We start from the raw sequence: 22680 nt of genomic DNA, 5'->3' as shown, positions 1-22680 counted from the left end.
ACACCTCACTCAGGTTTACTGTCTCTTGGTGTCTAATGGAAGTTGCTTGCAGTTGCCTCCTCTTTAAATGATGATGCTACACAAGGCTCTCCAATTAACAAAAAGTCTTGAAGTGTAAGAGGCCTTTTTTCAGTTTTGTCACTTACTTGTGCTCAAGAGTCTGTTTCTCATTCTTTCCCCCACATGCTGATAAACTCCCTGCTGACAGACTGAAGGGGTTGAACTCAAACGAGCCCTGAAAATTTGTATTTCAGCTTTGGCATTTACTACATTGGCAATGGATGCCTCCCCCTACCACTCCATCAGAGCACCAGCCTCCTGCTGTAAAGGAGAATAAACTGAGGCAAAGATAGGATTGCCCTCAATCTAAGAACACTGAAGTATTGCATAAATGTGGTATTTGTCCTTGCTAGTGATGGGAAGTTATTGATACTTAGAGAGGCATCACAGCTAGAGGCATAATGGAGCTTGTTGAAGGCTGTGGGAAATACAGTCTATGGCCCCAGGCTTCAACACAGCTTTGAAAGACAGAGGACAGTTATTAGCTTTGAAGATCTTACAACTTGCCTCCAAGGAAAAGAGAGTCTTGTTTTGTGAGACAGGGACTTTGAAAATAAAAAAAACCCAAACCAAACCAAAATGAAACCTCTCAAACAAACAGCTCCCCCCCCCAAAAAAAAAAAAACAAACAAAACCAAAAAACAAAAAACCACCAAAACCAAACCCCACCTAGCTTTAAAGGATCTCTTCCTTGAAATATTAAAGTGCCTGTAAACCAAACATTGCCAGACCTACCATTCTCTGGGAAAGAGATACAGAATCTACTGAAAGGCTGTATCAGCCAGAAAAAAAAATGGTCAGGTGTGTGAAACCAGATTTAGGGGTTTCAGTCCCATTTTTATCCAGAAAGTTTTTATTAACATATTCTGCCTTTGAGATGTGCTTAGTTACGGATCATCTTGCTATTGTGCCTATAGCACAAAGACATGTAAGCTTTGAGCACAGGTCAGTTCGGCTGGCAAAACTGCTGTGATGAGCCGAGGGCAGAAGCCCATGCCAGCATGGAAGAACCATGGGGAGAAGCAAGGGCTGAGCAGAAGGTGCTTGCAGGGGTCATCAGAGGTAACTGGTTAGCTCAGGAACGGCCAAGAAAGGAAGAGCTATTCTTATGCCCATTCAATATTCACCAGTATCAGAAGAAAAGCCAAGACAGCTGGTGTCCTACGTGATGCTCGTTATTCACAAGTTTTACAAGCATATTTTCCATTCTACCATCCAAGGTTTTAAAGAGAGCATTGAACAGTATCACATTCATTGACAGATCTCTGCAGAACCCCACTCAGTACATCTCATCAGTTTGTGAACTACCGATAGCAGTTTTCCCCAAAAATTTTCATTCAGGCTACAGAAGTAGCATTTAGACTATGTTGGTACTATGACACAACATCACAGATCTTAATGAAGTCAAGATAAATGATATCTACCACCTCTCTTTTACATGTAAATTCCATACCCTTGAACAGAAAGACATCTGATTACAGCCCATATTGATTTTTACTTCTTACCCCTTTGCTCAATAATTTTGTTCCAGGATTGTTTTTAACCACGGGTCTGAAATTCCTTTTTTTTTTTTTTCTTTTCTTTAAATCATAATCTGAGTGTATACTTGAAAATGCAAATTCTCAAAGACAACTCCCAAAGTTGCCTAGGGTCTCTAGGTATGCCAGGAGGCCCAGTATTTTAACAACATCTAACTAATCTAAGCATTCCCCACCCCTTTCTTTCCCAGTTGCAGCTTGCACTCTGACAGATGGTTGCTAGCACTAGGGTTGAGTTTATCAGTGAGCGCTGATTCCATCAGGGCTGACACACCTGCCTTTTGAGCTGCTGCTCTGAGGACTCATCCCTGCTGAAGGGTGGATCAACTCGCTTCCTGGTTTTACCCTTCCTATGAACATACTCCTCTTTTCCTGTTACTTGTACAGCATTCATTACTGTTTCTTGTTTGATTGGCTGATCTTTTGACTCTGTATCTTGTGTTAGTAACACTTAGCAAACTGACCTAGGTTCCCTCTGTTTTAACACTGTTGAAGAGTTCATGGTTTAATTGTTGGGCTCCTGTCTCACTCCTTATTTTATTCCATTTTGGGGTAGTAGTAGAAAGAATAATGCCTTTATCACAGCTTCTTTAAGGAATTGCCTTTTTTGCTTTACACTACTTTCCATGAGCTCTGAGTTTTCATCTCTTACAGCTTCAGTTCTCTTGTGGCACTTCTGAAAATTAATGGGATGAATAGTACTTCTACTAAGTGAAACTTGACTCACTGCCTCTGGATGAGAAAAACAGGTTGGAAAACCAGTAAGAGTGAATAATCAGTTGTAAGGGATTTCTCCTCAGCAAGGTAGTTGGTTTACTTCATAAGACTTTCCTGTTTCTTGACAAACTATTAATGCCATGTAAATGACAGCAGCCAACTGAGGCTCCTCCCAGTCTCTCGGTTCCCTCCTGTGATTCTGAGTTGAAATACAGTTTCCCTAAACCAGTATTCAGCTGTTGTGGTACTAGTAAGAAATACGAACATTTGGTAATAGCCTGAGTATGGAACTATAAAAATATGAATCAAAATATGGAATAACCATCTGCTGGTTGGCTTATTCTTATTAAAAGGGACAAACAGCTAACTTTTATTTCTAAATGAATTAACATATAATAAGCTTAAGACAGTATCTTTGAAATCCTACAAAAATATTACAGACATTCCCCACCACACTATTTTAGAAATAAAGATGTAATTCTAAAGTGAGTATTTTCTGCCAAACAATAGCAGATTTCCACATAGAACTCTTGAACTCTTAAACCTTTGAAAAGGAGGGGAAAGAAAGAAAGAAAGAAAGAAAGAAAGAAAGAAAGAAAGAAAGAAAGAAAGAAAGAAAGAAAGAAAGAAAGAAAGAAAGAAAGAAAAGAAAGAAAAGAAAGAAAAGAAAGAAAACCCCACCCAATAATAAACCTTTTAAGATAACAACAGCAAAAAAACCCCAGCCTATCATAATACTATGACATAAAACACATCTTTTAAAACCAGTTATCAAAGAATAATGCACTTATCACTCAGACTGGAGGTGTGTATGAAAATCATACTCGAGTATTCTCCAGAAGAATATGTCTAGACATTGGAAATATAGTTTGTTGGCCTCTCTCATCAGCTGAAGCCTAAGTATGATACACCTGTCATCAGACATGGCAGCAAACATTAGCCTGTGTGATTCATTGCTGGTTTTGCTATAATTCAGTTAATGATGACCATATATATTTTAATCATCTCATTGAATTCAGTTTAATTCATTCATATTATGTCAAGGAACTGTAACAATTATATTGCAAGAAGAGAGAGAGACAGAGATGGCAGAGGAAAGTTTCCAGGCAGCAAATTTTGGAATTAACTTCTTGTTCCTTATTCATTATTAATACAAGTAATTTTAGAACAAAACATAGGATGAACTTTTATTATTAGTTGCTCATTACAGCTTGCTAGGGTTGTGTCCATTTTTAAACATTTTATATTTTTCTGGTTAATTAAAAATTTAAAAATTTAAAAATAGATGGGCTAAATGTGACAAGATAACTGAACCCCTCACAGTTTTAGCAGTTTACTGAAGGGAAAAGAACCTGAATGAGTGAAGTTTCCTTCAGTTGTAAATGTAGGCCTTTATTTAGATATTAAATTTAGTCAATGATAATAAAAGTAGAAGATCAACTGGACAGAATAAGTAGATGAATGGCATAGCTGGAAAACAATGGTGTTTTTTTTAAACAAGCATCTTGCAGGTAAGGTATAGTTGTAATGAGACACCCTGAAGCTGGTCTGCAGACTGGATATCAACACATAACCACTGAACAGAAATCTCTCCATCTGACAGAGTCAGAAATCTAGGGAGGAAGCCTCCATCATAGGCAGAACAAACAGCAAATTATGAATGAGGAAAAAACCCCTCAGCATAAATCATATCAGTGGTGAAGTGAATAGAGATAAGAGGGCTTTTTAATTCAGACAGCTGGAAAATCTGGAGAAACCTCTGAACAATAACAAGCCCATGGGGAAAGGAGGGACAGGAGACCAGGGAAGTGAGTTTAAGAGACACTGATTTTCAGATGCATCATTAGGTCTTAGAAATTTTTACTGGCTAAAGAGCTCTTGAACAATATCCTGTGACACAAAGGAAAGATTAGGAAGTCATTCATGGCTTTATTTTACAAAAAAACAGTTGAGGTGCATCCACTTTTGCCATATTGCTGTGAAGTTTAGCACCTGAGAAAATCAGATAACCGAGTTCAGAGTTGAATGTGAAAAACAAACCTTCACTGAAATAGGCAGTATTACTCATTTCCTATGAAAGTCTTCTTTAAATATAAGGGAATTAATGTTACAGAAGATTGTCTGTGTTGATTTGTAGTTGACCTTTTTTTGCTCCCTTTTGCTGCTCATTCTGATGCTGGCCTGTGCTCTACCAGTGTTCTGAGTCTCACCTGCCAATTTTTTTTTTTTTCCACTTCTGAAGCTCTCCTTCCTCACCTTCCAAGCATAATACATCCTCTTAATTTTCACAAAGCTAGTGTGTTGTCTGCATTCAAGCCTCTCATGTCAGAATCTATTTAACACCTATGCAAAAAAATATTTTACAATAAATAGTTCTACTAACAGACAGGTGTCATTGTTCCCCAGAAGCCAATTAAAGCATGAAGATAATGTCAATATGTATTGAGCCCCATTTTCATTAGTATAATCCATGTTATACTTCTGTGAGACTGAAATAAAAACTTTGCAGTTAGAATTTACACCTGCACTCCAGTCACACAAATTTAATCCTCATAAACTCTGATCTAAAGTACTGTTAAGAGGGGAATCTTTAGAAAGAAACCTAAAAATGTTTAGCATAGTTGATATACACTTACTCTGGATGGACATTTGACCTACTCATTTCTTTGCCCTGCCTGCCTCCTTCCCTCCTCCTCTGGCTCCCAGCCCCTAGGAACAGTAAAGTTGCACCCAGAGAATGCTGTTATAATAATTACTGACTGCCCTGTCCTCAAAGGAGCGAAGTAATTTGTGTGCAGTGCTGCTACCTTGATTCAGATCAAGGAAGCTCAGTGCCTTCCCATCAAACATTTTGCTATTTCAAATGTTTAAGTAATGACTGCACGCATATGAAATCCTAAAAACACTACACCAGATTTGCAGTAAGTTGGCAGGAATAATAATACATATTGTAGCTTGTACTCTTTTAATATTTAGCAGGCATACAACATGTGTGCAATATAGTACAAAATCCGCCATCCTAGCACAAATAACAACAGAGTGAAAAAAAAGTAAAAGTTTTGCAAGAGCTACTTTCTCCTGAACTCAAGTACTCCATCATGGGCTTGACCTAAATTGTGAAGCTAATGGAGAGGATTCTGGACACTCTCCAGAATCTTCAGATAAATTAAATATGAACATGAATAGTGCCCAGGGGCCCTGCATTCTCTGGGATGCCACAGGCATGGGACTCGCAGAGAATCCACCCTTGCTGCAGAACCGTGTTTCCAGATTTTAATTAACTGAGTTTCCTCTGTTAAGCTTTTCCTGTGAAAGCCTCCCACAGCAAAAACACATCTTAAAAGCATTATGCCTCGGCAGATGAAAATAAATCTAGCTGTTGAATTTTCAAAAACTTTATTTGAAAGAACATATTTTCAAGGACTAAGATCACTCATTCCAGATACATGGTTCATGAACTCAAAACCATCACGTCCAAGTACTGCATGTTCTCATCTTTCCTAACTGCCATATGCTACTAAGTCATTTCATTTTATATGCAGCCTCATGGCTCCAGGCTTCATGGGCAGATGGCTCTTTGCCACCTAATCAAATTCACACATCAAGGGCATCCCAAGTGAGGTCCTTTGTAGAACTGTATCCTCCTTTAGTTCCTCTCTCTTTCCTAAACATTTGCACATCAGCACAAACTTGTACTACCAAAAGGTTCATAATTTTCAGATATAAGACACTCATTCTTCAATTAAGCACAACATAGTACAAGCAGTTCTATCCCATTCACTCTAAAAATACAATTCAGTGCCTTGGAATTTCACAGCATACCCACACAGTCCTTAATATCCCTTTTGCTTCTATTTTCGGTCTTTCCTTCTTCCATAGCTGCATCTGTTCATTGGGCAGAATGTGTCTATGTCCTCTGCCACCACATACGAAGTTATAATAATGCATCTTAACCCCTGCAACCAAGTGACAGTTCTTGCGCTACTGCACCAAGCTTGATGCAGTATCTAGATTTGGATGCCTTCTAATTTTCTTTAACTGCATATTGATAAAAATGAATTTTCATGGATCAGCTCATCTTAACATAGGCTTGTGGCTGTTGCCTTTGATGGATTCATAATCTCAGAGTTGCATTTGATTCTCTGGAGCATCCTATTAGTAAGACAGGAAAGTTCTCATATTAATAACTGTGGTACTTCTTCAAGCCACAGTGACCTACATTGCCTCACTGGGTTGGTTAGATTTTTCAAATAGGCTTTTATCACATTTTATTGCCACAATTTCTGTAACTCTTTACTCTCTGTGTTACTGATCACATCTATTAAATACTTGTATAAGCACACATGTTGTGTAACTGAATGCACAGCAGGGTCAGGCACTGATGAAACATTATTTCACAAACGTGTACATTTTTTCAACTTAAAATATATTGCTTTCTTTTACATACAGAATCTCCTCCTCTTATCCCTTCTAGGATACGTTTTACAGACCCAGGATGGACACAAGAAACAAGGTCATCTACATAGAGAGTGACTAAACCCTCCACTTGTACCTTTTCCTCTAAAGAAGGAACAGTATAGTAATTTTTAATACTGCCATTAACAGCTACAGAAAAAACTCACCCTGTTAAGATAAACAAAGTTGTTTAGTATGAACATTTTAAGGACACCTAAACCCAGTTTTGTAATCTATATTAAAAATAAGCGATCAGCTATCCAATACCATTTATTTTAAGATAACATATCTGGAAGAGTGTTACTTGAAATATTTTTATAGATGAGCAATGGTGGAATTGTGATGGTACATACCATATTGATACTGCAGAGGCCAAATAGAACAGAAAACAGAAATGAAGAGGTCTCTATACTAGTTACTTCCAAATGTTCATAGTAGCACTTAATAAATCCCATTTTTCAATATCATGTCTTACATCTAGCTTTTCTAAGCAATTTAATGTTATGTACCTCAAAAGGCTACAGCCAAACAGCACGCACAGCTCACCTTCTCATGCTACAGTAAGTCATCTCTGAAGATCAAAAAAGGGCTATCCCAGAGAATACAGTGACCCAGAAGCCAAAGATAAACTGTTTACAATTTGTTCCAGACATCACCTATTTAGTTGCACAGAGTTCCTTATATTTACAGCCCCTTCTATCGCTCTGCTGAGAGTAGTAACCTGAATATGCCAACATAGTGGGAGCCTGCTAAACATGGACTAAATTTACTCCAATATCTTACAGCTGCAATGGTTTAACAAGTGCTGCACAAGCACAGTGAATAATCCCATTTATAATCAGTTAAGGTAATCATCCTTATCCTCCTTCAATAGACCCTTCTTCCCCAAGGACAGATAACTCATCTTGAGACACTACTCAGTTATCCATTTCAATAGACAAGAGGTCTCATGTCCCAGAAAGCACTACCTTGATAACTTTCAAGCTGTTTTGAAAATATGACAGACAAAATCTAGTAAATGGATGTTTAAAGAAAGATCCAAGTTTTTGACATTATTTAAAAAAAACCCAAAACAAATCTGTCTGCCACAATGTCATTTTCACTATGATCAGAGCCACGTTATTTATACTCTAAAACTAGTATTTGGCTTGCTAGCCTAAGCTAGGTCCTCAAAGTACTAAAAATACCCTGCAAACCAACACAAAAAACCCCCACCCACAAACCCCTGTGGTTTTTGTAACAAAACCAGGAAGATGTTCTACAAGGCATTTTTTAATTCTTGTTTCTTTTGATAACATGCCTACATCACCTCATCTATCTGGTCCAGAGCCATGCAGCCACCAAAGCTGTTTTCTGCATCGTGAGATGGTGCTTTAAGATACCAAACTCTGACAGAAGCACCACTCTGTTGCTCAAGCTTTGAAAACTAATTGCACCCTATTGGCCTGATCTAAATTAGGAGCCTAGTTAACGCTCCACTTAGTGCTGATTGGGCTCGGATGGAAACCTGAAGCCATGCTGCTTGGAGTTAGGTGACAAGTTTTCAGCTTTTTCCAGAATGAGGCAGCTGCATCAGGGGGTGCTGCAGACAACAATTTTGGATTTAAGCAAGCAGAACAGGTACTCATGATATCTAATTTAATGGTTATCTAATGCTAGTGTTCTGAATTTCTCACTTCAAGGTGCTTCATTATCTTGCCAACAAAGAATAGAAACTTAAAACGATTCAGGAGACCAAAGTGCAAAAATCCAACTCCTTCAGAGTCCCTCTAGGTCCTATTTTAGCCACTAGAAGCTTTCTTCCTTAGCCTAACTCTATGGCAGAAGCTATTAAGCACTGCTAATCAATAGAAGTTCAGAGTTAAGAAACCTGCTAAAGGAAGGTGATTTAAGGTAAGGAATTCTAGATTCCAATTCTGCGCAAAAGCAGGCTCGTTTTTATCTGTTTCTTTTCCAGTATCACCTGCCTCAAGTGATAATGTTTGGAACAAAAGATCATGGAGGAACACCACTGGGTGAGTTGTAGTAGTCTGGACTGAGGTACTGCTTCATGCCAACAAAAGCAAATCCTACAGGGAAAGCAGCGAGGCAGAAGCAGTGGAGTAGAAAGATATATCCACACGCTTCAGCTACTGGAACTCTTGGAAAAGTACTGTATTGGGTCTGACAAGACACCAGTAGCAAATATGAAACAGTAAAGTATAAGAATAAAACATTCCTAGACTGTTAATATTTGAATATCTTACAGTTAGGGGTAGTCAGTAATTTAGGATATTTCTGAGTGGACACTGTATTTAAACTAACGTTTTTAAATATCACATTTCACATATAAGTCTAATCCTTTTGATCCTATGACCCTGATAAAAGTTTCATAGCAGTGAGTTCCACTACTACATTACACAGTGTAATGAAATGTTTGAAACTTGCTGCATGATCACTTCATTGAATTCTTAATTTTTATAAGCTATCAAACATTCCCAAATCAGTGTTATGGACAAAGTCAAACTGGTCCTCTGTCACATTTATTTATTTATTTATTTTTAACAAGCACCAAAAATAGTATTGGAGAAGACAACAAAATCCCTTTGTTTCCATGGAAGTGGCAACAGAAGACCCCAAAATAACCTTCTGAAAGAGATTGCTTAATGTTAGCTTAGAGAGTGTGTGTGTGTGTGTCTTTGCTTTGCACCCAGTTATATATTTGAATGTAAACTGGTATTAATTAAGAATACATAGTAGTGTATTTGGATTTACATTTTTTATATTTGGAAGAAAAGCAAGTCCTGATGAGCAATAAGAAGAGCTTAAAATAAGAGACAGAGGCCAGCTGGTCTCTTCTTCCAAGTGTGAAAGTGTGAATAAGTTTTATATTGTGCCTCCTAAAAGTGAAAAGTTTGAGGACACAAAGCGACCAATACAAAAGGGTTATCACCATGTGTCTGTGGTTTTGGGAGTGATCACTGCTGCAGGGCTTTTACTGTTCTACTAATGTGTCTATGAGGCTGTTTAGGCAAACAGGATTAGGACCCTACAGAGATTTAAGGATGGAGACCCTAATTTAAAAAATCTGAACGGCTTTAAGTGCAAAACAGGTGACAACACACTTTGCTTAGAGACAATGACAGTTCCAAGTATACATGAAAGCTGATTTTTAAGCATGTAGGAAACTTCATGCCTTTTGGATTTTGCCAGCAGGTTCAGGTGCCTGAGAACACAGGACGGTGATCCGTGTTAGATACAAATTTATTTAAAACACTCTGCATAACTGTAATTACCATGTTAGGCACCCATACTGCAGTCAGGAGAAATAGTGCAGTAGAAGCCTTTATCACAGCAAGAGATTTTCAGTATCATATTAGAGCATATTAAAACATATGCACATTCCCATTTTTAAAAAATACGACCATTCTCATTTTCAATGCAAATGCAACAGAACTATCACTCTTGAAGTTACTAAAACTGTTTATAAGACAGAAGATCAGCATCTTAATATCCTTTTGGAAAACAGACAGATGTATTGTTTAGTCAAAAAATATTTCACAGACCAAGCTGATGTGACAGTAATTTATTATATTACTGCATGAAGACTTAAAAGACTAGTACAATGCTCAAGGCTGAAATTCAACCCTATGCAAAGGAACTAGTGCAAGATTCACATACTACTAAAGCACTGCTTCCAAACAGGCAACAAACAGACCAATATATAAAGCATCAGTGGTGCTAATCCTAAGAGGAATTCCTCTTCAGAAAAAAAAATCTTGGGAAATTCTCTTATGGAAAATTTCACTCCCAAGGGTTGGGTCTACATACTAACTGCAAAAAGCACTCTTCCAGATGTTTTTCTGGATTTAAGTATAGAAACGCATCATTTTGTTGCCTTGAAAGATTAAGTTTTGGAGAGAGATATCAAAAGATGGGAGGTTCGGGGGGCAGGGTAAAACTACAACATGATTTTCAGTGTCTTCAACACCAAGCAAACCTGTATTACAGATAACTTTATAGCACTTTACAAAATGTACACTATATACATTACATATGCATATATACCAGTATTACTTCAATCACTCAGTTCTTCCTCATCACTGAAATAAGCACTTTTCTTAATCCGTGGACGTTTTGAATCATCTGAAATGGAAGATTCCCCTGCAGTCTGTGTCCATCTTTGTTGTTCTTCCTCAATTTTGGCTTGCTACAATGAAACAAGGAAAAGTATTAACTGAGATTAAGAAAAATTAAGATGCATTATAAATAATAATGCTAATTATTAATATGCATTGAATTATTTAGTAAGTTCAAGAATTGAAAAGGTTTATCTCCATTTCCAGATAAACTGTGTGATGAGTAAACAAGAAAACATTTCTTAACGTAGTTCTCACATGCAAACAGTAAATCTTCTGCACCAATGCAGGCCACATGGAATACCCTCTATTTTCAAAGAGAAACTTTGCCCATGGTAAGCTTACAGATCTGAAGCCAAGAATGCATTGCATTTCAAACCAACATTATTGAATCAGCTTTGTTTCACTAGCAAGTCTTCTATTGGTTGTCTTCTTCAGTCATTCATTCAGGGAATTAACATCTTCAGGGGCACAAAGGTTATTCTACTAAAGATTTAAATAGATGCTTCTTATTTTTACTGGGAAATATGCTATCCCAGTTAAAATCTTTGGATGGTGAAAGAAATGGGAATGTTTCCTGGCCTGTTTACATTTATAGGTTTTTCTTCTAATCACAGAGTTTTCTGGGGTGGGTGGGGATAACTGTGCATATTTGCATCATTTTTGGACTACATCATGTAAAAACTCTTAAAGGTTTTTCTAGGGGAGATGGGGGCACACAGGGGACAGCTGAGGACTAGGGAGCCAAGAAATATGAACATCAGGTCAGGCTTGCTCCATGTAGTGAAGCAAAAGCCTGTAAAGAAGTATTGAAGAAGATAGTAATACAGCTGTCAGACTATTTAGCTACATAACAAAAAATGCATTAAATATGTTTTAAGAGAAAGAGGTCTATTAGAGACCACAATGCTCTCTAATTAGGCAAAGACACTGCTCCAGAAATAGATGTTGTTCAAGGATATTCTAGTGAGTGAGGGCAGAGGATGTACCTGGTCATTTATAAATGACTGTTCTTCTGGTTGCTCAGTTAACAGAGTAAAAGAGGGATTTGTGGACCAAAAACCTAATAGAGCATCACAGCAGAGATGACAGGAAACTAAGCAGCAAAGGAGCTTGAAAGAAGAAAAAATTGTAAGGCACAGATAGCAACAGTGAAACAGTTAAAAAAAAAAAAAAAAAAAAAAAAAAAAAAGACAGAAAGAACTGAAAATGCCTACAATATGAAGAAACCAACTATCATCACCAGCTACTGCCTGGCAAGAGTGCCCTGAGTGCTACAGAGTGGACAGACCTACAGATGTATCTCAAGAGCTTTTGAAAACCAGTTAAAAAAGGAGGTAGCGTTGCATTTAAATGATAATAAATATGCAATGCTCTTCAAATTTGTACCTGAAAAGCTATGGCTTGGCTGAGGCTATCCAGAGCAGGGTCTTCTCCTTCCTCTTCGCTTTCTTCTTCCTCTTCACTTCATTGTGCAGAGAGAGAGAAAAGTATATAGGTCTTTTAAGTGTTTAGTATGAAAAAGCTTCCTAAAAGTAGTAGTAACATGTAAATAAATATACATACATTTCTTCTGGCTCAACTACTTTCTTTCTCTTCTTCTTTTCTTTTTTCTTTGGCGGCTCCCGCTCTCCTAACATATTTTTAGGACAAGCATAACTTAAGTGTCCTGCTTCCTTGGAGAAAAAGAAATATTGCTTAACAGAAACCATTACAAACAACTATATGTTAAAACATACTATGAGGACAGTTAATGTAAGACAGTTCACAGTGAAAAGAATGGAAGCAATTAGTAAGATACACAGAACACTGAATTAGCACACAGAAGACAAACTCTCCTCTATAAGCTTGACATGGAAACGAAGAGATTGGTGGTAATATATATGTTTAACTACAAATTGAGAACAAGCTATGAGCAAAGTAGATTTTCTTCGACTGCTGCGATAGCTGAATACACTACAGCATGTTTAAGACAAGATATAAACCTCAGCATTAACAGTTTAAGAAACAGGAGTGGGTCAACATTTTTGCTCTAAGAAGTGTTATGAATATAAATCAAGTTTGTACTTGACATAAAATACTATCCAAATCTTAATCTCCTATGTTATTATGCTTGGGACAAGTGAGGAATTGCCTAAAACTTAAAAACACACTTCTGTGTAAATATATTTGTTTCCAATATTTATTTTACTGCCAACTGTATCATGAACTTCTAAAGATATAGCAAAAGCAAGTATTCTGAAGCAGAGATTAGGAGGTTTACCTTCTCAAATAGCATTATACTGATACTCAGATCTGTCTGCCCATCATCACACTAAGCAGCCATTATATGTATGTATTTTCCCCCATCCCCAAATAAAAGTCAAAGGGGTATTATCATTCTTGGAAAACAGTACAACTGCTACACAAGTTGATAATAACAACAGAAAAAAAATAATTTGACAGCATGGGCAGGATTAGCAATGGTCAAACGGAAGAAACAAGCTAAGAGTCTGTGCTGGTTTTGGCTGGGGTAGAGTTAATTTTCTTCACAGTAGCTAGTGTGGGTGCTATGGTTTGGATTTGTGCTGGAAACAGTGTTGATAACACAGAGATGGTTTTGTTCCTGCCTAGAAGTGCTTACATTGAGTCAGGGTATTTTCTGCTTCTCACCCCACCCCACCAGCAAGCAGGCTCGGGGTGCACAAGGAGTTGGGAGGGGACACAGCCAGGACAGCTGACCCCAACTGACGGAAGGGATATTCCATACTGTGTGGTGTCATGCTCGTCAATAAAACTAGGAGGAAGGTTGGCCCAGGGAGCTGCTGCTTGAGGATTGGCCATTTAAAATTTATTATTATTACTACTTTATTTCAATTATTAAACTGTTGTTATCTCAACCCATGAATTTTCTCTCTTTACCCTTCCAATTCTCTTCCCTCCCATCCTGCTGTGGGAAAAAGTAAGTGAGCAGCTGTGTGGTGCTTAGTTGCCAGCTGGGGTTAAAACATGACACAGTCAAAAGATGGAATATATTAGTTCATTTCTGGTTTTACTTACCCCACATTCGTAACACTTAGACTTATCAAAGTAATTACGCCTGCGAATGAATTCTGCTGCTCTTCCATTATCAATGGCAATACTTGCTTTTATTACTCTTCCAAATAACTACAGCAAATTAGGAAAAAAAGGTAAATATTTTGGAACTGTAAACCCAACCCTCCTGCCATCACAACTTTCCACAATTTACCTGTTTGTTATTAAGTGCCCGAGAACAGTTTTGTGCAGATTCTTTATCCAAAAACAAAATAAAGGCAACTCCTTTGCTCTTCCTGGTGTCTTTGTCTTTCATAATAGTAACTCTGAAAACATATAACCACGTTATTGATACACTAAAATAACTTCATTTTTTCCTTAAAGCTCTCAGTAGGGTCTTAGCTTGGTTATATAGCAAAAAAGTATATTTAACAATAGAATGGCTCACTAAACAGAAATTCAAAGGAACAGCTAATCTGGCCACATGCTTACAGGCAGAGTGGAGATGATTTAAAAAAAAGTATGTGGGGGTCTTCCTGGGTCTTGTATCACTCTTTATTCCCTTTATTCCTAGAGAACATACTCTTTAGATTTGCAGACAACTTAACTGGAGGGAACTACACATACTGTAGGTGAAATTAAAATTCAGGAGTAATCATGATCATTGCTGGCGCTGCTGAAAAACACAGTGCATTGAACTGCATCCAAACTGAGAAATCTAGGTCCATGTACTAGCTAAACAAATTAATGACAGGAAACAGTAAGTATATGCAGTATTGTTCCACAAATATCTCCAACTGGAATCCAAGTAGGTCATGGATGCATGTGTTATTTTACATCACATACAAACTTAAATCTTCAGTCTAACATTAGAATCAACAGCTCCAGTAGCACCTCAAGAAATTCCAAAAAAGATTTAGACCCAGTAAAAACAACAAAGAAGAAGAATGACAAGAGGTGAAGAGGGAGGGAATCTGTAAAACCTCAATTCTTTTAATTTTAATGTCAATTGTATTTAGCCCTAAAAAAACCAGTGGGAAACAGGATGCCAGTCTGCATGTACATGAAAGTTTATGTTACAAAGTAGGGAATAAACTCCTCCCTGTGACCCCCACAGGCAGAACAAGGTTGCCATAAGACAAGACAAAATTTTAAGAATTAAAAAAAAAAAACAAAAAAAAAACAGACCTCAAACCAAACCAACCCTACTTCAGTGCAGGAGGTCTACCTGTATAACAGATGACCTACATAGTAGAAGTGTATAAAAAAAAAAAAGATCAGTAAAGAAAACTCAATTTCCCCCAAACACACACACAGAAAGACAGAGCTTAGAACAGTTTTTCTACCAAAGCCTCTTGGACAAGGATGTGTCCAATTGAACACATAGACCTGAAGTGTCAATAAAACTGACTTTAGAACAGTTCTATTAATTCTTTTCCTAAGTTACTCTTGAAAGAGTTCCAATAGAACCCTAACATAACTGTCAGGCTTCTAATTGGGATATTGAATGTACTGGATGATAACACAAGCATAAAATGAAACAAGTGATAAATATTTAAAAGTCAGCAACTTCTTGGAGTCCTAGAAAGTCTGATTTCTCACTGAACAAACTGAGATGAAATCAGAATTGTCAGGATATACTGGGATAAGAAATGCAGTACAGAAGAAAAGTCAGCATGATTTTGCCAAGTCACAACACACTTCCAAAAAAAAAAATCTGTTAAAGCTGACTTTCAGATGGCATTGCAAAGCTTTCTGCAAAGGGTTCTAAAGTCTCTGAACAAAGACTCTACAGAAATCAAGCTAATATCTGAAAATCTTTTTCCTGGGAGTTAATGACTATTTATAAATAAGAAAACTGATCCGTGTTGGCCTCAGTTTAACAGTGAAATGGGAATATCAGTAGAATCCTACAGTATCTGCACTGTTTATAGTCAGGTCAGCTTGCAAAGGGACAAACAGGAAACAAATTTTGCTAGATACAAAAAAAAAGTCACAATACTATTTTACACATGGCATTCTGTGACTCTGCATTTCGTTTAACTTATGGCAGTGACTAGACAAAATGTCAGGAAAACTTAGGAATCAATACATGAATTTTTTTGCAAAACAATATATAGGTGGGGGAAACAGTAATCGTGCAAGTTCTAAATTAGGTAGTTTCACACAGGATTCGCACAGGATTTTTTCTGCATAGGCATCTGAAAACACCATTTCTGTTGTCTATGACAGTTTGAAAAAACTCAAATAAAATATTAGAAATTATTAAAAAAGGAAAAAAAGAGAGAATGCTGCTTTGACATATTTAAAATAAGCAATGTATCATACAGCCAACACTTCATACAATTCTCATCCTCCTATCAAAGCAAGTTCAAAAGCCAAGACAGCAGAAGACCCCTACCCCCAAAGACAGAGTATATTACCAAATTATAGCAGGGAGGTCAGAAGTGCCAAATTTATGGAGAACAGGTCCCTCATTGGATAAACATTAGCATTACTATAACCTTTGCTCAGGATTTCTTCTAAATTGGTAGTTCAGCCAACAGCTAAAATAGGTCAGACACCCGAACCTGGTAAAAACAGACTGTAGGTGCCCAGTTGGATTGGTCACTGCATGTCTGCCATAACCTACATAGGGTTTTTCTCTCAGTCAATTTAAAAAATATTTTTTTCTAAAGTTGTAGTTTGGCTTTTCAGGATATTTGTCACCTGAAGCACATTCCTAAGACTTCAAAAACTTTGAATTTAGCTCACAGATTATTACAGCAGCTACTAGAAGTTAGAGCAGGTATTTGCCAGTGTAGGATTAAAAACTGAAGTATTGAGTCTTGTTATTCTGATCAGTTAAAAAAAATAAAGAAACCAAACAAATCAGCAAGTGCCTTACTGTCGCATTTATTTCTATCATTTGAACACAGAGGCAGGTACTCACAAGTATTGTTCATGAATACCCCAAATATTAAAAGCCATTACTATGCAGTCATACATCTAATCTTAAATGTAATACTAAGCAGTCACAATAACAAGCCCCTCTAGAACCACAAATACAGGAATTGTACACTGCAATTGTGGGAACTGTTTGTGGGAATTGTGACATCTAGTTCACGTAAGTAGAAGCTACCACTTTTACACTTATCCACTTGTGTCCCAGGCAGTGTTCAGGAAAAGGGGAACAACACTTACTAGAAGAATGTTGTTCCAACTATTTCATGGAGAAGACCACTGGCATATAACAACATTCTACTTGCTCTTATAAAGGGGTTAACAAAACCTGTCCCCTACTCAAATATTGTTACATCATGTGCATAACTGCAAGAACTTCCAGTTGTTAAATTAAATCTATACTTTATTAATAGTGAACAGAACTTCAATACAGTTCCACATTCATACTTAAATTATAACAAGCACAAGATTTTCAAGTGAAGCAAAGACATTAAATATTTAAAATGAAAGCTACAAAAATAGCAGGCTATATCAGGTCACTTACTTGACAACTTTCCCATACTTTGAAAATATCTGAAATATAAAACAAAATAAAAAGATTTAAAAATAGATAATTGCATTTCTTTAGTAATAAATTTATCAATGCAAACTTTTGTATGTAAAAGATACGTATCAGTATCATATTTACACTCAAATTGTCGTCAGTAAGTTTAACCTGAATAATGCAACGCTCAAAAACTTACCCTGTACAGATCGTTGTTTGTCAAAGCAAAAGGTAAATTGGACACATACACTGTGCTTTTGCTTGGTGCCAACCCACCACTCATTTTTCTGATGAAAGGAAAAAGAGAGAAGAGTTAAACTGTATTCAACAGATAAATCAATTTAAAAACAGTTGCAAGACTTTTTTAAAGTTGCTTTTCAAACCTAGCCCAGAGGGTCATGATAAAGTTGCAGGAAAGCATAGATTTCATTTCCTTTTTATCATTTTACATGAAATTAGTGCTTGCCTTCAAGTTTTACAGAAGACATACATTCCTTCCTCCTCCCCTGTATCCAAAGTGTATTTTTGCTGTGTCTGAGTCAATTTGTAAGTCACAAAAAAACAGACCAGTTAGTGTTCTTAAAATAAACCTCAACTGATTTGTGCAGTAACAAAAGGTTTAGGTTTAGGAAGAAACAAGTAATGTCCACTTATTACACATTATGGCCAAGATGTGAAATTACTGACCTTTGTTCAAGTACCTGCATGCTCTGATTCTTTATACAAGTTTCAGTTCAGATGTGTTCAACATAGACCGAACCACAATCAGGTAAGGAGAAAAAAAACCCACTTCCCTAAAGCAGAGTCCTAATGACTGGGGGGAGTGAGGTGGGATACTACGTTGATTTTAAAATGTACCTAAGATGCTAAACCAGCAAGCATCTCCTCTTGCACCTATTGCTTAGGCTTCTACACTGCTCTGGAACTGCAAATGTCCAGAGATGATCACAGACAGCAACTCCCCTAGAGGTACTCCCCCTCCTCCTCCTGATTAAGCAGCACTATATTGGCAGGAACCCGGGAACTCTCAAAAGCTGTTTTAATTGCCAATCTCTTTTAAGCTCTTGAAACTAAGTATGTCTGGAAATAATGAATCAATTCAGAAAGACTGTTACAACTGCATACACATCCTCTAATACTAGGTCAAGAGTAACTGTACTAACTTGAAAAAGAACAGCCTATGTTTTTCCTCATGTTTGGACATTTCCCAGAATTTTAAGTGGTGCTAAAGTCTGTGCAAAACACTTCTTCCCTTTGATCTATTCAGTAACCATTGCTCAGTTCAAGAGCTAAGTAAAATTTAAGTTCAGAATAAAGCACAGCCCTTATGAGAGAACACACCGAATAGTACAGCAAACCCATTTCCTACACAAGCCAATTACTACCTCCTTAATCAGTTTCCTGCAGCCTTATTCCTGTTCCTTGGCCCCTCCAGCTGATTCCTAACTGAGGACCAAGCCATTCCTTCAGCAAGACCAACTCGTTTTAAAAATGCAGACAAAAGCTGATGAAGGGATAAAAGAAACTAAAGTATTAAAAATCAACGTCCACCATAATACAGTTTCTTAGGGGACTTTTTGGGTAGTGAGTCTGAGCAGATTGCTTGGACAAGTGCCAACAAAGTAACTAATACCAAACTCTAATCCAGCTGTTGTTATTTTCTTGCATTTCATGATTTACTCATCTGAAGACCTGATATTCCCAGTAGACACTGATTATCCAAGTGTTTTGCTTCTCTTTCCTGACATGCTTACTGTATCACAATTTGTCTCAATGGTAGTTTCCAAGTGATTGAATTTTGAGGTTTTTCATGTTCAGTGACTGTTTTTTGGCATGAGCAGAAATGGCAACATAAAGGTTAAGCAAATGAAAACAGAATAAATTTGCAATAAAGGCCACATGTTGCATCTGGTGTTACGCAGACTGGATTCATTATCCCAGATTCCTTGCTGCTTGGCATTAGTATCCTTGACAAGCCTAACCAGACTCACTTGGCAACATGCCACACAAATAGATGGCCCGAAGTGCAGTTATCCAGATGTACAGTGGATACAAAGGATTCCATAAGAGCTACCTCAGTGCTGCATTATGGTATGTTGCCAATGCTAATATATTGCAACAGCGGAGGATAAAACAGCAGAGGTGAACCTCATGTGGCTGCAGATAGCAATTTAACTGCCTAAAGGACAAGAAAAGCTAGAACACAATGTAACAGGAGACCAAGATGACCTCATATTAATGAACAGATGCCAGCAAGGATGGCATGACTGGAGAGCACTCAACTTGCATATTATGCAAGACTGGAGTGCAAACCTCCAAAGAGAAGGTGATAAGTCATGTGAAGATTATTGCAGGCCTAATAGCTCAGTCAATAGAAAATTAGCAATGACTGCAAGCTACAGAACTTCCATTTTCAGCTGTATACTACTTTTCCCAGAAGCAAGGTGAACAAGTTGTACCTTGGAGCGTTGGATTCCAGACAGCTGAGGCTGATCTTTGTTTCTAGTCCTCTGGAAAAATTTAAGAGAAACAGTCTTCCTGCTCCAACTGGCCAAATATTCTTAGCAATTTTTATTATTTCAGACTATTATGCGAGGATTTCTTACTTTTAATATCTGACTTACCAGACAGGCACAGTTTTAAGAGGAACTACAGTAACTGTAAGGCTATTGCCATGCTCACGTTCAAGATGACAAAGGTTCAAATTTGCCACTCCAGGAAAGAATATTTCCCCAGATCTGCAGGAGGACTTCCTCTCCTACATACTGAGGGGTCATTGGGATGGTTTATAAATACCTTGTTCAAGCCAGCAGATACACTGACAGGTTTGCACAATGGTAACATTTGGGCCATTCAACTATCTACTTAAAAGCCTGGTCATCCTTACTAAATCTTCTGCAGAATATTAAAAAAATAATATTTTACCAAAAGCAATCTCTCAAAAAGCTTAAACATGTTAAAATACAGATTTTTGGTTATCTGTTGTGAATACAGAGGTATAAATGCAGTTTTAGATCCACCTACTGGCACAATTCTTCCTACCCCAATAGACCTTAACATCATGTGTCAATTTTAACTCTGCTATAACCAGTCCATTAGTCTCCCCCCACGCGCTTCATTTATGGATGCCACATCAGCTTCACATTTATTGGTCAGATGTCTTCTAACCAGGGTGGTGTGTGTGTAGCAAAAAAAAAAAAAGCCAACTCCAGCTTTAAGCTAACTCTCTAGATGAGACACCTCATCTGGAGACTCATTATTACAAGGCTGAGTCCTTTTATGTCAGGATTTTTTTTTCCCCCAAAACACCTGAGCTTTCTACTTGGTGCAAGGATCTCACCTGAGAGTCACGTACAAGCTGGCTTCTATATCATACTAGATCTAACAAACCAAACGTTCTGATTTGTACTGAGTGCTCTTATGGGGCTTCCTCACTCGTCAGTGTATTACCTGGTGACTTTAAAGCATCAGCTGGAAGCCAGTACATTATCTCCATGGGGTTGAGCACAACTCCCATTAATGTAATAGCCTCTATGTAATATTAATGCCTTCTTCATTAATCATTTGCACATATTAACTTTCAGAATGGAGTTGTCTTTGATTACTATGACTTCTTGAATTCAATCTTTTTTGTCTTTTCCAACACCTCAAACTAAAAGAAGTCATTCTTTGACAAGAGCCATCTGTCAGTAATGATTAAGTTTCTTGCAAAATATATCTGGTACAGGAGTATGTTTTGCTTGAATCTAATACGTTTAATGTAACATCTGTCACTGGTGTTGAGGACATAAGAGAAGACAATGATTAACTTCAATAATTGGCTCTCCTATCCCAGAACACATAAGGATACCACCAAAATAGTTCAGATGCCTCTGACACATCAAGTGAATTTACTGATGTTTTCATAACTTAACAACAACATTTCAGCACAAACTTTCATGTTTGTTTTTAAGTGCACAGCAACAAGGTCAGATTTGTGATTTAATCAATTAAAGTATGTATAAATGATTCATGGATAAATTATTCTAGACACACTCACTCAAGCTAACTCATTTGGGTTCCTCTATCTTGATTCTTAAACCACCATATTTTATTTCTGATTTAACAGGATCAACAGTTTAGACCCAAATCAACAAACCATTAGTTGTGGCAGGAACTTGTATATAGTCAAAAGTCTGTAGTAAATGAGAAAACCAAACCCATGTTCTCCTTGGTCCCAGACAAGGGTATTAATCACTTACTGCAATTCTGTCCTACACAAGGCACATGTAGTGAACTGTCAGAGCAGAATCTGTTTTATCTCTACGTAGTTGCTTAAATCTTACAAGACAAATATTAAATGGGATCGGAATAAGGTAAATAAAGTTGACGCTATCAGCAGAAAGAGTCTTTCAATCTGCCCAAGGTAAAGATGTACACGAAAAAGATCCATGGTCTGAATCAAACTACTCTTATGTACTAATTCAACTACAAAAGCTTTGGGACAATAAGACTGAGCAAGCAGGCCGACAGCGGGAACTACGTTAGGAGCTTTAACAACAGTTTCTTTTTAAATGTCTTTCCAGGATAGTCAAAATGTGAGAAGAGTTGCTTGGTTCGGGCATAACTAGTCTCACCTAGAACTTCACCCAGGAGGAACAGAGCCAAGTAACCCACTTAGTGACGCTCCTTCTTCCTAAAAAACCCAACTGAGACAAGCAATTCCATTTCAAAGCTCAGCACGCACAAACCAACCAAGGCAAGAAAACTACAGGCTACCCATAAACTTCCAGACGTTTTCACGCCTTTAGCCGTAAGAAACATCACCCTGCCATTCCTCTACCACGGCGCGGCCCCGGCCCGGCCCGGCCGTGGTTCGGTGGCGGCCGGATGAGCGCACCGCGAGTGGCAGAAGCCTGGGAGGCTCCTCGTCTCGCTTCTGGCTTTTGTGGTGGTAGGGAGAGATTTGTGGGCCGGGGAAGAGGCGGTTTGGCGTCGCGCGGGGGCTGGGCAAAGCGAAATCAGCAGGTGGCCGGGGCCGCGCCGTGGTAGAGGAATGGCAGGGTGATGTTTCTTACGGCTAAAGGCGTGAAAACGTCTGGAAGTTTATGGGTAGCCTGTAGTTTTCTTGCCTTGGTTGGTTTGTGCGTGCTGAGCTTTGAAATGGAATTGCTTGTCTCAGTTGGGTTTTTTAGGAAGAAGGAGCGTCACTAAGTGGGTTACTTGGCTCTGTTCCTCCTGGGTGAAGTTCTAGGTGAGACTAGTTATGCCCGAACCAAGCAACTCTTCTCACATTTTGACTATCCTGGAA

General features: G+C 37.8%; 1 protein-coding gene and 1 long non-coding RNA gene across 3 annotated transcripts; one reads left to right on the top strand and one right to left on the bottom strand.

The window, feature by feature from the left end:
* Nucleotides 1–3003: 3003 nt before the first annotated feature.
* Nucleotides 3004–9314, top strand: LOC113475941. Its single transcript, XR_003397645.1, has 2 exons — nucleotides 3004–8390; nucleotides 8728–9314. It is a non-coding gene; the product is annotated as an uncharacterized LOC113475941 (long non-coding RNA).
* Nucleotides 9315–10320: 1006 nt separating this feature from the next.
* Nucleotides 10321–17698, bottom strand: ZCRB1 (zinc finger CCHC-type and RNA binding motif containing 1). 2 transcript variants are annotated; one of them, XM_026841122.1, is made up of 7 exons: nucleotides 17590–17698; nucleotides 17391–17419; nucleotides 14118–14229; nucleotides 13928–14035; nucleotides 12455–12564; nucleotides 12278–12353; nucleotides 10321–10959 (listed from the first exon to the last, which is right to left on the bottom strand). In XM_026841122.1, the coding sequence occupies exons 1-7, from the start codon at nucleotides 17671–17673 to the stop codon at nucleotides 10828–10830; spliced, it is 651 nt and encodes a 216-aa protein (XP_026696923.1). In that variant the 5' UTR covers nucleotides 17674–17698; the 3' UTR covers nucleotides 10321–10827. The 2 variants fall into 2 exon arrangements, with proteins under 2 accessions (XP_026696923.1, XP_026696924.1); XM_026841123.1 differs by lacking the exon at nucleotides 13928–14035.
* Between the last annotated feature and the right edge of the window lie 4982 nt (nucleotides 17699–22680).

Source organism: Athene cunicularia (assembly GCF_003259725.1).
Source record: "Athene cunicularia isolate RWA chromosome 1 unlocalized genomic scaffold, athCun1 chr1_part2, whole genome shotgun sequence".
Classification (NCBI taxonomy): domain Eukaryota; kingdom Metazoa; phylum Chordata; class Aves; order Strigiformes; family Strigidae; genus Athene; species Athene cunicularia.
The sequence above is the reverse complement of the archived record's forward strand: the minus strand, read 5'-3'. Positions and strand labels throughout refer to the sequence as shown.